Source organism: Lipotes vexillifer, unplaced genomic scaffold (genome assembly GCF_000442215.2).
Source record: "Lipotes vexillifer unplaced genomic scaffold, Lipotes_vexillifer_v1.1 scaffold36, whole genome shotgun sequence".
NCBI classification, from domain to species: Eukaryota; Metazoa; Chordata; class Mammalia; order Artiodactyla; family Lipotidae; genus Lipotes; species Lipotes vexillifer.
The window spans coordinates 4,414,478-4,429,159 of NW_006792448.1; the positions used below are offsets into that span (position 1 = coordinate 4,414,478).

Genomic DNA, 14,682 nt, shown 5'->3' on the forward strand with positions numbered 1-14,682 from the left:
TAGCCTGTCAGAAGAAATTGGCACCTTAATCTAAGACTTTTAGGAAACCTCTGCTATTTTTCTAAATTAAAAGATAATTTTAAATATTATGTCCCTACCCCATGCCTGGGAAATTGAATGACTGCTTTGTCATTAATGAGGAGGTATTCTAAAGACAGGAAACAAAGATTAGAAATAGATGAAGAATCATTAGCAAAATTGAATCTTTTAAAATATTTTTATGATCATAAAGTGGGAGCACCCAGTGAATTTCAGGTTTATGGATAAAAATTCAAGTTACTGAATTTTCAGACATGTAAGTTGGGGCCAAGTATTAATTCAGTGATCTAGTACACAGTCTAGAATACTGATGTTTGCTGTCTGGCAGCATGCCAGCAGTTTACCTTTGTGCTGTGATACTGTGGATACAGCTGTAAAAATTTATATATGTACACATACATATTGTACACATAAAGCCTGTGTGTGTATTTGCCAATCCTGTGAGGAGGGAGTAACAAATATTAAAAGTTTTAAAAAATGTTTTTATTGTTTTATAGCATCACATACCCACAATTCCACCAGACATAGCCATTTACATTTCTCCATGGTTCCTGTTATTCCGTATCTATAAATACGTCTTTTTTTGCATAGGCATCAGAATCATTTACCTTTCTGAATGTGGTCTTTGTGAAGATTCTGATTAAAACAAAAATCTTTCTACCAGTAGGTAATTTGATAATCCTAACAAATAACGAATTTCACCCCTTCTATATAAAGGTGAATTTGTATTAATGGTTACAAAGTTCAGGTAAGAGGAATTAACCTACACTAAATAGTTTGATGTTTGCTGAGATTTTAGATGTTGATTTAATAATTTGTACTGTCAGTGGGTTGTGACATTTTCATGTGTTGTGACAGCATTTTGTATTGGAGAAACAAGGAATAGTTATTTAATCACTCAAAGTTTCCTGTTATGAGAACAGAAGATATGCAGTGGTTAAGAGTTACTGTGGTTAAAAAAAGAATTAAAAAAAAAAAAAGAGTTACTGTGGTGACATGTGCATTGGGACATTGGCCTTACTCCTCTACAGATGGAAATAAAGGGTAGGAAAATGAGTTTTATTGTTGTTTTGTATAAATCTGATCCAGGTTGAAAGGCCAGTTCAGGATCAAGACAAAAGATAATCTCCAGTGTGAGACATCAAAGGACGAGAAGAGGGAGCAAGAGGAAGGCAGCCATTGTCTTTTTCTTGTAAACTTGAAATTTTTCTTTTCATTTCTTTTCAGTGTCAGAGAAAAAGTGACAGATTAAATGTACCTTTAAGTAGGAACTTTTTAAAATAAATGAAATCATATATATGTTTGTATATTGTATGTGTGTGTATATACATGCACACACATACATATATATGTTTACACACATATAGGTCTTCTTCAAAAACTTGCATCTTAAAAAATATATATATGATTAAGATATATTAATACTGTGAAACAACCATAATAATCAGAGCCACTTTTTAAACCCCCTCCTTAGTACTAACATATACCAGTGTCTCCATTCATTCATTCATTCATTCATTTATGGCTGTGTTGGGTATTGGTTGCTGCACGCAGGCTTTCTCTAGTTGCAGTGAGCGGGGGCTCCTCTTCGTTGTGTGAGGGCTTCTTATTGTGATGGCTTCTCTTGTTGCGGAGCATGGGCTCTAGGCACGCGGGCTTCAGTAGTTGTGGCTCACGGGCTCTAGAGCGCAGGCTCAGTAGTTGTCGTGCATGAGCTTAGTTGCTCCGCGGCATGTGGGATCTTCCCGGCCCAGGGCTCGAACCCGTGTCCTCTGCATTAGCAGGCGGATTCTTAACCAGTGTGCCACCAGGGAAGTTCCTGTCTTTTTCCTTTTTATCTCCATCCCCCATCCCCCAATTTCTGATGCACATTCCTGTGTGGGAGGTAGGATCATTTGTAATTTGAAAACACTTTTGGTGATTTTCTGTTCTACTTTCATCCTTGTAGAGGACCAGTGTCTTCAAACCTCCAGAAAAAGATGTGCTTTAATATAACATACGTACTTGAGCTCATCTCAGGTTTTCTCTTTCCCCCTCTGGAGTCTACCTTTGTGGTTTTAGGTTGACAGGTAACACTGGAGGCCAAGAAACCTTCTGATTCTAACCGAGGCAGGTTGCTCTTTTTGTCCATCTTCATGTACATCTGGAAAAATGTGTTTTGAAATATGAGGCTTATGTTACCGTCTCAAGCATGTTATATTTCCTTTGCCTCCCAAATGGATCAGTTTAAGATTCCTGAACTCTGACCTATGTTATTTATTTGCTTTTCTGAGACTAGCAGTTGCCAGCACAGCCATGTGTGTCCTCTCAAGATGACTTCATTTTCCTCCTTTCCAACAACATCTGTATTTTTGACAAATAGTACAGAATAACAGCTAGACAAGAGCCTCATGTTATAATGCAAACTGGTTTTAGAGGGAATCCAGTGTTTAAATAGGTGGTGATTATTTAAGTGGTTTGAGATTTTTAATTGAGGTTATGAAATAGTTTTGTCAGTTGTGTTGAGTATGAAGAATGTCATGCAAATATGTCATCATTCCTTATTACTGGTATTTAATAATCTGAGCAATAACAGGAAGTTTCAGCCAAGGGAAAGGACGTCTCGAGGTCCTACTTGTCATCTCAGTCTAACTTTGATGGTTGTACTGTTTCTGTCAGTTGTGCTTCATCTTTGTAGTGGTCCCTTCCAGCTACAGAGCTCTGTGCCTCTCTCATTAAGCTCATGGTGGTTTACTGGCAGCGCTTTGGAATGCTGGCCTTAATGTCCTAATGACCTAATGTCCCTGTGTCCCTGTCCCCCACCCTCCTTATTTTTTTTTTTTTTTTCAGTTTAGTAAAGTTTTACTTTTTAAAATGTACAGTGGTGGGACCTGTTTATGCATCTTTACTGGCAGCTGGGGCATCTCCACCTTTGGTGTTTCTGGTATAAATTATTTGAACTCTGTGCTTTGAAACCAGTTTAATGGGTCCTTTACTAAGCAGCTCCTGAAGGGCTGCCCTGGCCAGGGAACTGTGAATCTTTAGTCTCTCAGAGACAGCAGCTGGGGTTTTAAGCTTACAGTCAGGAACTTCCTTACAGAGTTTGTCTTACGTGGCTTTGTCAAACAAGACTAGGTTATTGAGCTTGTCCCACATTTTGTCTTTGGTCTTTGTCTTTCTTGGCTGACTTTCCGGCATCTGTCTTTTTCTTGTCATCCTTGTGTGGCATCGCAGAGCTCGGAGACCAGGTGCTACCACTGCAGCCTCACTAAGATGCTGGACAAAAAGGTGGCCACCATCAGCCAGAGGGTCTGTAACATTGCTCAGTTTCTTGTATATGTTCAAGATGTTTTCTTAAGAACTTCTAATTGTTTACCCTGGACTAAGATAAAATGAAGGTTAAGTAGGAAGGATGCAAAATCATCTCTCTTTTTTCCTGAACTTTTTCAAAAATATGTTTAACTATACTGCTTCTTAAAATTATAGTTATTATATATATAGTGTGTATACGTACATGTATAAATACCAGTAATAAAGTATATCTTAAGTGTATTTAATTTGTGTTTTTCATAGCATGAACAGCGAATTTCAAAGTCGTAAGCCCTCTTGGAAGAGTAGATGGCATCATGGTAGCCAGTGTTTTTATTTCTGGATATTATGTCTGAAATCCTGAGTAGTTGTCTTATTCTAATTTCTTATTGCTGCCTGTTGTTATCAGGCTGGCTGGCTTTAGGACTGGCTATCTTTGCTTGGGTGATTCCCAGATAAGATCGCTAATAATTAATACAGTTCACGTTAGAATGGAAGAAATCATGCTTGAGCTATAGTAAGTAGCTTCACTCATAAAGGTACCCTGATTTTAATCAAATCTTAGGAGTCTTCTATTTTATTTCTAAATTTCTTTATATATAAAATTACTAATATTCACATACATGTTACACATACATTAATAAAATCATTATGTAGAGTGTATTCCTGTTTGTGGATCAAAGTTTTACGTATTGCTCCAGCACTGTCCATTATGTTTTAACGCCACCTTGCTCTTTTTTTTTTTTTTTTTGCGGTACGCGGGCCTGTCACTGCTGTGGCCTCTCCCGTTGCGGAGCACAGGCTCCGGACGCGCAGGCTCAGCAGCCATGGCTCACGGGCCCAGCCGCTCCGCGGCATGTGGGATCTTCCCGGACCGGGGCACGAACCCGTGTCCCCTGCATCGGCAGGCGGACTTTCAACCACTGCGCCACCAGGGAAGCCCCACCTTGCTCTTATGTCACAGCTGCTGTTGAGAGCCAACATGTGTTCATGTTAAAGTGAAGACTGTTATGAAAGAGGAGAGTGAGTGGAGTGCTGTGTAGTGAGTAGCTGCTGTATAGTTGTTTGGAAACTTAGTGAACTTACGACTGACAATGCCCAGTGGTACAGCCCTTCTCTCCTGTGAACTAACAGCCAGATTGTTTGTAATTTCCCATGCTATTTAAAACAGGGTTCTCATGTATCAGCCATCTTCTGTAAGGGTGCCCAGTGTGACTTCGGTTGATCCTGCTGCTATTCCGCCTTCATTAACAGACTACTCAGTACCATTCCACCACACGCCAATATCAAGCATGTCATCAGATTTGCCAGGTATGTGAAGAGGTGTTTTGTTTTTTTTATCAAGTTTTACCATTTATTTTTTATCTTAATCTGTGGAGCAAATATAATTTAAATATCTTAAATAGAAATGCTAAGGAAAGACTTCCGGTAAAGGTAGTATCTGTTTTAAATATATCACATTCAGTTCCTATCATTTTAACTATAGAGCAATCTGTAGATTTTGATGAGAGGAAATACCGTAGGAAAATTTTACAGAATTTATTCTTCCTCATAGAGAATTTATACTCGGAGACTCTTTCTTCGTTTATCATGGAAGCTTCACAGGTTAGGGAGAATGTTTTCTCATACTTTTTTTAGTAGCCCATCACTTCTTGGTATCCCATCACAACTTCAGAATATACTGGTGTACTGTGAGGTCAGTGTTGCCTACCAGCTTTACCCTGTAAAAATAGGATCTACCTGCTATTTCCCTAGAGCTCTGCTTAATATTGAGGGATATCTTTTATATGTATGTTAACTCAACAGTTAAAAGCTTCAAGGCTGCTTGAATTACCTTAGTACCAAGACGTATGCAACCAAGGCCATATTATAAAATTAAAGCTTTTTCTGTCCTCCCTCTTTTTCTCTCCCTACATAGCCATTGTTTTTGCCATTGTTTTTGCAGACATTTTTTGGTTGATCAAATTTGAGCAAGTTAGTACCAGTGACTCTTAAATTCATGACTTCCCTTCTCTTTGAAGGGCCCTTTTAGTGGAATACAGTCACCTCCTCCTGTTATTAATTTTCTGGATTTAGGAAATTAATTTTGACCTATGATTTATTCTTCTTGCCCCTCTTAGTAAGGTCTTTATTTTAAGCACAATGTATATTCTGTTGGGCAAAGTTTGTGTTGTTGAAAAAGTTGATAGTTGTGTACTCTGCCCCAGTGTAATTTTGTCACTTGAAATTTGTTCAGCATTTATTCAGTTTGAATAAAATTTAATGGAAAAGAGTAGACTAAAAATAGTATCCATCAAAAAAAATGTTAGGTACCTTTTGCTTCTTAAATATGTTTACTCCACATGTACTTTGGGAATTGGTATTTTAAAAAATTGTTTGTAAGCCCGGCTAGCACCAGTTATAGAGTATTTGTTGATACAAAGCTTGATGCTGAGTTACAGGTGAGGTTTCATGGTCCTAAGAAAGATGGAAAGTCAGAGAGTCTTAATTCCTTACTGCCATGTTTTGCTTTAACTGTGGCTAGTTTCAAATGAAGTTGAAGAGTGTCCACATGTCATCTTACAAACAAGCATTCCAGAAGGATTTGTTTCCTAAAGATCTTGAATTAAAAATCCTGAAAAAAGATAATGAACGTTCTCTGTTTTTACTAAGTGACTCTGGCCATTTAGCAATAGAATAGGTACAATGTACAAATCACTTGCCCTGTTAGTTTTTGAATTATGTGAGTTTGGATGAATTTTTAATTTCAGGGAATTCATATTATTTCAAAATTTGGGCATAAAGTCAGCCTATTTACTTTATAAAATGTACAGATTTGAGAAAAACAGTAAAATATGTTAACTGTGTATTTCATAAAATGCATTTCAAGCTGACATTAAGGAACTAAGACTAATATCCAGGGCTGATATTCAGCCAATATAAGCCAATATAGTAATACTGATTATTAAAATATTGAAAGGCTTTCTTATCAGTTGATAAACAGAATAGAATAGGAACTGTTGTACTTTAGAAGAGTTACCAGTTTACCGTCATCTATGAATTATGTAGCAGTTACTACATCTAAGTAGTTTAGTTTTTACTTTGGTTTTACTGTTAATATGCTCTTTTGTAATTAGTAATTACTTTGGGGATTTTTTTGTGCATAATTTTTATGTAATTAGTCATACTGTACAGAGTTTTGATATTTATAAGTTTAATAATTTATAATAAAATATTAATTAGAACACCAAGAATGGAGAGATGACAGACTTTTAATACATTTCTTAACATTCCTTTTAAACATCATAAACATGAATCTTCTGAATCTGCAGGAGAACAAAGAAGAAATGATATTAATAATGAACTGCAGCTTGGAACATCTTCTGATACTATGCAACAGTGAATGCAAAATAAAACATAATTTGTATTTATGGAGTGGAAAACAGCTTGATTATTTCATGAAAAAATATGACTGCCTTATTATTGCTAGTGCCATATTTGTCAGGTGGGAATAGTGCTCAAAAGTTGTATCATTAAAATTTGAAAGTGCTAAACATTTACATATTTAATCATATAGGAGTTATGTTTTGTTAAAGTTCATGGATCAAGTAAGGAGAATGTATTGTTATTAATAAGACATACAGAGTCAGTTTCACATGAAGAAGCATTTAAAATCTAAAACGACAATTTTATCAGTATTGACAAAAGCATTTAGAATGTACCATCAGAATTTTTAACACTACCTGCTTTTTAGTTAAAGATAATTGAGCATTTTCAACTGTAGAATACTTAGGAGGGCCTAAAAATACGTCAGTACAACATATCATTGCAGTTCAAACTTACGGTGAAATAAGAAAACAGCATTTTACTACACTTACAAAATAAGGCAATAACATTTGATCACTGTTCATGAAACGTCATCTATTTCATGTAAGGGTTTTAATAGTCTGTACTTACAAAGTAGAACTGCAAGACATTGTTGATAATCTTTTTTTAATAGGAGGAATAACATCTGAGATACTATATCGAACTTCATTGTTACTGTTTGAGAAAAATGGTTTCAGTGAGAAATATTTACATTAAAAACATTATTGAATTTTGTGTATACAGCATCTGTGTAATGCTAGGGAGACAATGGGTTTCAACCAAAATTTCAGAAAAATTTCTAGACATTTTATTATGGCATTGTATAAGTTACCATATTCAGTTATCCCTGGATGAGGTGTCAAAAGATATAGATCAAACACATCTTTTAAAATGTTTTATCAATAGACTATATATCTACTAGCACACATGAAATAATCATCAAAGAGAATTGCAGTACATCTGAAGAGATGGGAATTGAAATAATGAAAATATGGAAACACCTCCATATTTTGGCACCTCCTCGATGGGCAGTCTCCTGTGCTAGAACTACAAAAACAGCTTGAAAATTATATCAAGCCTGTGTATTTATTTAAACTGAAGTTACAAAATGGGAATAAACTTTAGAAAATGAGCATTTTGAGTGATTTGGCTTCAATACACAATATTCCAACAGAAATAGCAATACTTTCTGTAGCTTTATAAAGAAATTTTGTTATTCAAATGGACTGAGTTATTCAACAAACATTAAAAGTGATTGAATATTTGAAATTAAATAAGCTTTTAAAAGCAGAAGTTATTATATAAATAATGTTATATACCATTTGAAGCAAAACAAAATTAATAAAATTAAGCCAATAAAATGATATGCAAATAAACTCTTTTTGTGATGTAGTCCATAATAGAAATGTTGAATGTATAAAACTCTCAGAAGGTATTATAAGGGCTAGACAAATTGTGAATTACTGTTCAGCTGAAGCAGAGAGAGGATTTACTGGACAGTATCATTAGTGTGAAGAGAAACTCTTTGCTTATTGAGATATGTCACCTACTTAGTATCAATTTAATGGGGAGCTCCTTGGAAAAGTTTGTTGTGATTCCAGTGTTGGCTCAAACCTTGCTTCATCATATAGCTAGTGATAGGCATATAAAATGAAAAATGTCAGCAGTTTTCAAAAATGCTTTAGAAATTAAATGACTTCTTTCAAATGATTGGTGCTACAGCTTGTATTACTTGATAAGTATTTTTATCATACCCTTATTTAGAGATTATCAGGGAATAAATATACTTTAACATTTTGATTTATAAATTTTTCATACTGGTTATTAAATATTTTAAATATTTCCCACTAATATTCTCTCTTTAGAGTAACAGTCTAGTATTAGAGTACACTCTGTTTGATTATTATACTTGAGGTGACATTGAATACCAGCATATAAAAATTCATAGAATGAATAGAAATTGGCCCGTCTTAGTAACGTACACCTAATACGTGATTTTTATTTTTTTTTAATGTTTTGAAATTTAGTCATACAGAGGTCTGTGGGGACTGACCTTGAAGTTTATTGCTAGATTTTTCAGACCTGAAATTTTTTATTATTTATTGTTATAACTTTAATATTTCAAAATGGTATTACTGGGCAACGTTTTACCACAGTTCTATTTCAAAAGCATAATTGGAGAATCCCAAAGCTTTGGTTTAGAAAACTGCATTAGCTTATAACCCAGCAAACCTTGGTAAGATTTAGCTTGTTAATGAGCAGCAGTTAGCAGGTGCTTGCTTTGTGCAGCACGTTGAACTGTGTACTGCTACTCTTGTTGTGGGAACTGGGGAACAGAGAGCTGTCCATGAAATAGACATTTCTCTGCCTAAGAAGTGATATTTTAGATGAAGCTCAGTGTGGTGTATTTCTAAAAAATAAATGTGAAGTACCTTGAGTCCTAAGTATGTTTTTTTAATGGTCCGAATCCAGATCGTCATCTTTTCATTTTATTGCTTCTCATTCTGCTAAGTGATAAAGGGGGAAAGTTTGCTTTGACTAGTCCTATTTATCTGAAAAATTTTGGACTGCCCCCTTTAAGTCTCTGGGAGGCAGTTTTTCTAGTTGTTTTGTTAGGAAATTTGTTCATTTTTGGGTTTTACCCACATAAATATCCTGATCGTGGTATAGACCTTCCCTATGGCAGAATGGTAAGACCTTAACCCAAATGCTTTATGACTTAAGATAAATAAAAAATAATTTAGGGAAATAATTCTTGTCTCCAACATATGAGACAACTATTAACAGAACATTTTTGTTTTAGGTTTGGATTTTCTTTCCCTTATTCCAGTTGATCCCCAGGTATGTATCCTGAATTTAAGCAACTAATTTGTATTTGATTGTTGGTTGTGTCATACTAACTAAAAATGACCAGTTGCATAAAATCAGGACAGTCAACTCTCAGTTACTTAAATTGATGGAAAGGAAGTGCTATATAAATACTTCACAATTTTACTTGGAGGGATGAAGTTGCTAGGACTCAGTTTATGATATTTTGGCCTTTAATACTGGAATTTTAAATTATATTTTATTTAGTTTAATATAATCAGTTGGCATTTCTTACGAGCATTTGAGTGATTAAAATGAGGGGAAGCGGTGCTCAATGACTGGAAGTTAAAACCTTATAGAGATAAGTTGTAAAACACTTGCTCTATACATAGAAAATAGCTGAAGCTGATTAAACAGACTGAATCGTTAGCTTGATTCTTCCTTGTTTTTAAAGGCAATAAGATGATTCAGACTTTGGAGATGCCCTAATCTAAAATTGCTATAAACCAGTCATTCCTGTTTTCTTTGTCAGAGATAAGAAACTCTAGTATCGCAGCATCCCAACATGAAGACCTTGCAATAAGCATGGACTCCACTGATAAAGCTTATAGCAGAGGCAGAGCAGAGGAGGAAAAGGCATGGGAAAAGCTGAAGGGAAAAGCAAAACAGAGAAAGAGACTTTGAGAGAAGTGTTGAGAGTAGGGAGGGATAGAGGACGAGCCATGCACCACTGCTTTGTAGGCTGCTCAGAATCAGCTAACCACAGGTCTTGTATCAGCTTCCTGGTTCAGTACGCTGTATTTGATCACATAAACAGCACTGGAAATTTGGGCCCAAGGTAACAGGCACAGAATGAGGAGTTTCTTCTTCTCACCCTGAGTTGACTTTGTTACAGCAGTAGATTCTATAGCAAAATATTTATCTGTTTTTTTAGGAAATAGATTTTTCAGGCTTAAAGTATTACTGTTTTTAATGTGAATCATCCTTTTTTAAAAAATGATCTTGGAACCTAGAGGATTTTGATTTTATAGGGCTATTTAGCATGCTTGATGTCAGGCTAACTTGTTGCTAAGCCAAATGAAGGGTGAGGTTGTGCTTTCAGTTTTCCTCGAATCCTTAGATTTGTTTTACTTTACCTCCACATTGCCCCCTTAAATCCCTGTTATCCTTATGCAGATGTGTTCAAATTACACATGAAGGCTACAGAGTTAGATTGGCTGCAACCTGAGTATTGTAAGATTTCAAGATGTAGAGGCTATTGATAGCAGGACTGTAGTATCTAGCATTCATTATACAAAGGAAGAAGAGTACCTTTTTACTCCTAGGGGGTCAAAAACTCCCTCAGAGGTAGTAGAAATAAAATGTTAACTTTCTGGGCTTTTTCCAGATTCTTGGCTCAATTTCAGTGGAAAATTAGAAATTGATTTTAAAGAAGTTTAATACCTGACAATGCAACTCTCTTTAGAGGTTCTTAGAAGCTCTTTAAGAACTCCCCTTGAATGTCTTTGTGCCTGGCATTTATTTTGTTGATGAACCAAGACAATTGTCCATCCTAAACATTAAGTTACTTTTTTAAAAGGCACCCTGAATTTTAATTACTGCCCTTCCACTGACTGGCAGCCTTAAACCTGGGGCCGTTGTTCCCATTTTATGGTCTTTTTGAAGGATCATGTAGTCTAAACAACTTCAGTTTTAAATTTCTGTTTTTAATATCTCTCATGATAGGCTGAATAATATATAGAATTGATAATATTGATCAGATATCCTTACTGATCTTCTTTCATACAGTCAATCTAAACACAGACTTAGGACCTCTCCTCTTGTATACTGGACCTCGCTTATCTCACTCAAGTCAGTGCAGTTGTCTCTCATACAAAATATTCTATGGTGATATAAAGCTTTTAGCTCTTGTCTCTCTCTGTTCCTCCAGGTCAATATTAGAGTACTAAACTCAGGTCGGAATTAGTTTGGGAATCAGCAGCTAAGATGTTAAAGAAACCAGAAATTTGAACAGTTGGAAGAGGGTGTCAAGCAAGCATCTCAAAGGAAATTAGACTAGATTAGATTTCCTTTAAGATTTATTCCAAAATTTTGTGAGTACCTGAGATAACTCTGTTTCTGAGCATCCCGTGGTAGTTAGCTACCATGAAGTCTCTATATTAGAATGTATGCTTTCTTCTAATTACACAGGTTCTGTTACATGTATGTACAAAGGGGTCAGATGCTGCCTTCCCGCTGATCAGTCTTAACATTATTCCTTAAGGGTCTGATTAATATTAAATTTTGAGAGAATTACTGAGTTTTGCATTAGCATTTTTCTCAACACCATTAAAAATAAGTTTATTAGCCTTTTACAGTGTGTTTTAAATCTGGTATAAATACATTTAGTGAGCAAATTCTTTTTGAGATTAAGTATGAGTCATAATTTTGGGGCCAATATTTAGTATTAAGTAACTTTAGTTATTGTTGACATTTTTGTACTACTACGTATTTGGTCACAAATTCTGCGAGTTTTGAGACAATCAGGAATATGCTGCACTCACAAAATAATGTAAAATGTTAAAATTCATGCCACCTTCCATCCAAAGATGTGAAGTTTTGAGAAGTTTTTAAGTCCCACTGAGATTTAAATATGTGGCTATCACTTGTGTATATCTAATAATTTCTAGTCTCTATATTTAAAATCACTGTAGCCTCTTCCTCATCGACATCATTGTTTGTTTCAAGCAGTACTGTCCTCCTATGTTTTTGGATAGTCTCACCTCACCCTTAACAGCAAGCAGTACGTCTGTCACCACCACCAGCCCCCATGAAAGCAGTACTCATGTTAGTTCATCCAGCAGCAGGAGTGAGACAGGGGTCATAACCAGCAGTGGAAGTAACATTCCTGACATCATCTCATTGGACTAAAGGAGGACTCACTCGATTCTAGGAATCATTCATTAAAACTGCTGTTTCTTGGATCTCTGGTCCGTGGAAGCTATTTTTTTGGTAACGATTACTTTGATATTTATTGAAGTGTCAAATGGATTCTTTTGCCTTCTGAGAGATGAACACAGATGACTGCAGCAAGAACCACATGACATGCAAGGATTTTTCTTATTCATGCTGTACTCTGAGCATCAGATACATTCAGCTGTAACTGCATCTTCTTGAGAGATGGATTTCAATTTCATATGTTACTGGTTGGATTCTACAAATCAGTTAAAATTTTTTTTGTTGTAATAAACAGCAATAAAGTTATGTAAATATTCAAGTAAACTTTTTTCTAATTAAAAAAAGATGTAATCAGTGATTCTGAAATGACAAGTTTTGTTTATTTAATCTGACGTGAAGGAAAAATATATGGAAAGAAGTTACGTTTGCCGAATGAGCCCTTTCCATGGAGATTTGTTCTATTTCGTTGAAGTCTTGATAAGTGGCCAAAGCTTGGGTTCCACTTTTCTTCCTGCAGTTCCACTTTTCTCCCCGATTCCATCAAAGAAAAATGGCCTTTGTGTTAAGCATTTTCCCCTGGTTGTTGTTTACACTTTGGTATTGTGTGCTGATGAATGCAGAGTGAAGTTCTGGGATTTGGCTTTTCTTTATTATTAGTGATTATGTTGAAGAAACCCTATGCAGAGTCTTCCCTGATGTAATGTGTGTTATTTTGGTAATCGTACATTCTTATTCTAGAGGTTTCTATAAATTGGGGGCTTACCTTCTCAAAAAAAAAATTCTCTGCAGCCATCAAATGAAATGTTTTTAGATTAAGGTGTGGGCTGGAATGTTTGTTAGAATTTTGTTCACACTGTCTAGAAATATTGAGAGGTTGGAGGCAGTGGAAGAACAGATGTAGGGGCGGTGGGAATAGCAAAGTTTAATTTCTTCCTAAGAACTTCTTTTGCTCATTTATTTTACAGGATAATGTACAGATCTGTGTTGAAACTTTTCAGTTTAGTAACACTGACAAAATATGTTTTAGATCTCATTTTTCTCATAGCAGTGATTTTCAACCTTAAAGAACAAGCAGTAGCAAGGGGATGGGGATGGCATCAGATTTCCCTTTCCTTTTTTTAAAAGGAAATCTTTCCTGAAGCCACAAAAGACAAAACGGAATTAGAAATGTTTGAATATAAGAAAGGTTTGAAGAGGAGAGGATGGGCCTGAAACCCACTTTGAAAACCACTCTCTTACTGTGTGTTTGGTTTTAAAATCTCTCAGAAAACTGTTTCACCCTTAGAGAAACATTTTTATCCAAATTTTATACTTTCCTTTGCTTTCATTTGGCTGCAAAATTTTGAGTTCTGAAGGACTTAATACTTCCCTAATATTTAGCTTTCTCTCCCTAAGCTGTATCTACTTTAAAAATAAACCTGTGTTAAAAATGATTAATCTAACTGATTTCTCAAGCTGAAGTACCCAGATGAAGAGTCCACCAATTTCAGTTAGGATAGGGAACAATCTGGGTTGGTGCAACTCCAGGGAGCTGACCTGTCACTGCGTGGTTTTTCACACCTTCTCAAGTTCTCATGCCGCTGCCACCCCCCGCCCCGCCCCCGTGCTCTTTTTGTGCTCATTTAATTTCATGTGATTTTCTACATCATCCCTTCTTTGGCTGCATTATCCCCTTAATGTATTATCCCTTTTGGAGAGTTATAAACATGGAAAACGAACCTGAATCTTCTTGCAGTAGTTGCATCATAGTTGCCAGTTTTACCTTCTTCGTCCACGTTACAGTCCTTTGGTCCAGATACAGAATTTCTTCCTAGTAAAATTTTATGTTGCTGCTCTAAATATGGATGCAAGTTCTGTTAACTCTGTAATCAGATAGAAAAAATAACCTGATTTGTGTGGTATAATTTGTTAATAAAGAAATGCTGTATATTTGTTACCATTTTGTTACCCCTTAGATGCTCAGAGACCCTCCCCTCCCCAGTTTAACCAACAAAGTTTTATCAGGTAAATGAAAAAAATTAATAGAAATTAGTTTATTTACTTGGTTCTTGTAAATGATACCTCTGTGCTTTTATAGTTGTGCTTTGTTTCCTTCTCACTGTTTTATGTGAACAGTTTTATTGTTCATTTTTGGTGCTTCACACTGAATTACATAAATTTTTAATTTATCTCATACAGGCGACTAACATTTTTTAAAATATACTTTTAAGTTTATAATCTTAAAATTGAGACTTTTGTGTATGTATATTTGAAGGTGAGTACTTT

At 35.5% G+C, this 14,682-nt stretch overlaps 1 protein-coding gene across 3 annotated transcripts in view; it reads left to right on the forward strand.

Annotated features, from left to right (window-relative positions):
• PIAS2 (protein inhibitor of activated STAT 2) overlaps window positions 1-13,633 on the forward strand; it is a 102,718-nt gene extending 89,085 nt beyond the window's left edge. Inside the window, exons 13-15 of one of the 3 annotated variants that reach the window (XM_007465613.1) lie at window positions 4,499-4,638; window positions 9,476-9,513; window positions 12,211-12,390. In XM_007465613.1, coding sequence (XP_007465675.1) covers window positions 4,499-4,638; window positions 9,476-9,513; window positions 12,211-12,390 — 358 coding nt within the window. Of the gene's footprint in view, window positions 1-4,498; window positions 4,639-6,638; window positions 6,730-9,475; window positions 9,514-12,210 lie in introns of those variants that run through there. The other 2 variants (XM_007465611.1, XM_007465612.1) reach the window with 2 other exon arrangements.
• Window positions 13,634-14,682: the final 1,049 nt, after the last annotated feature.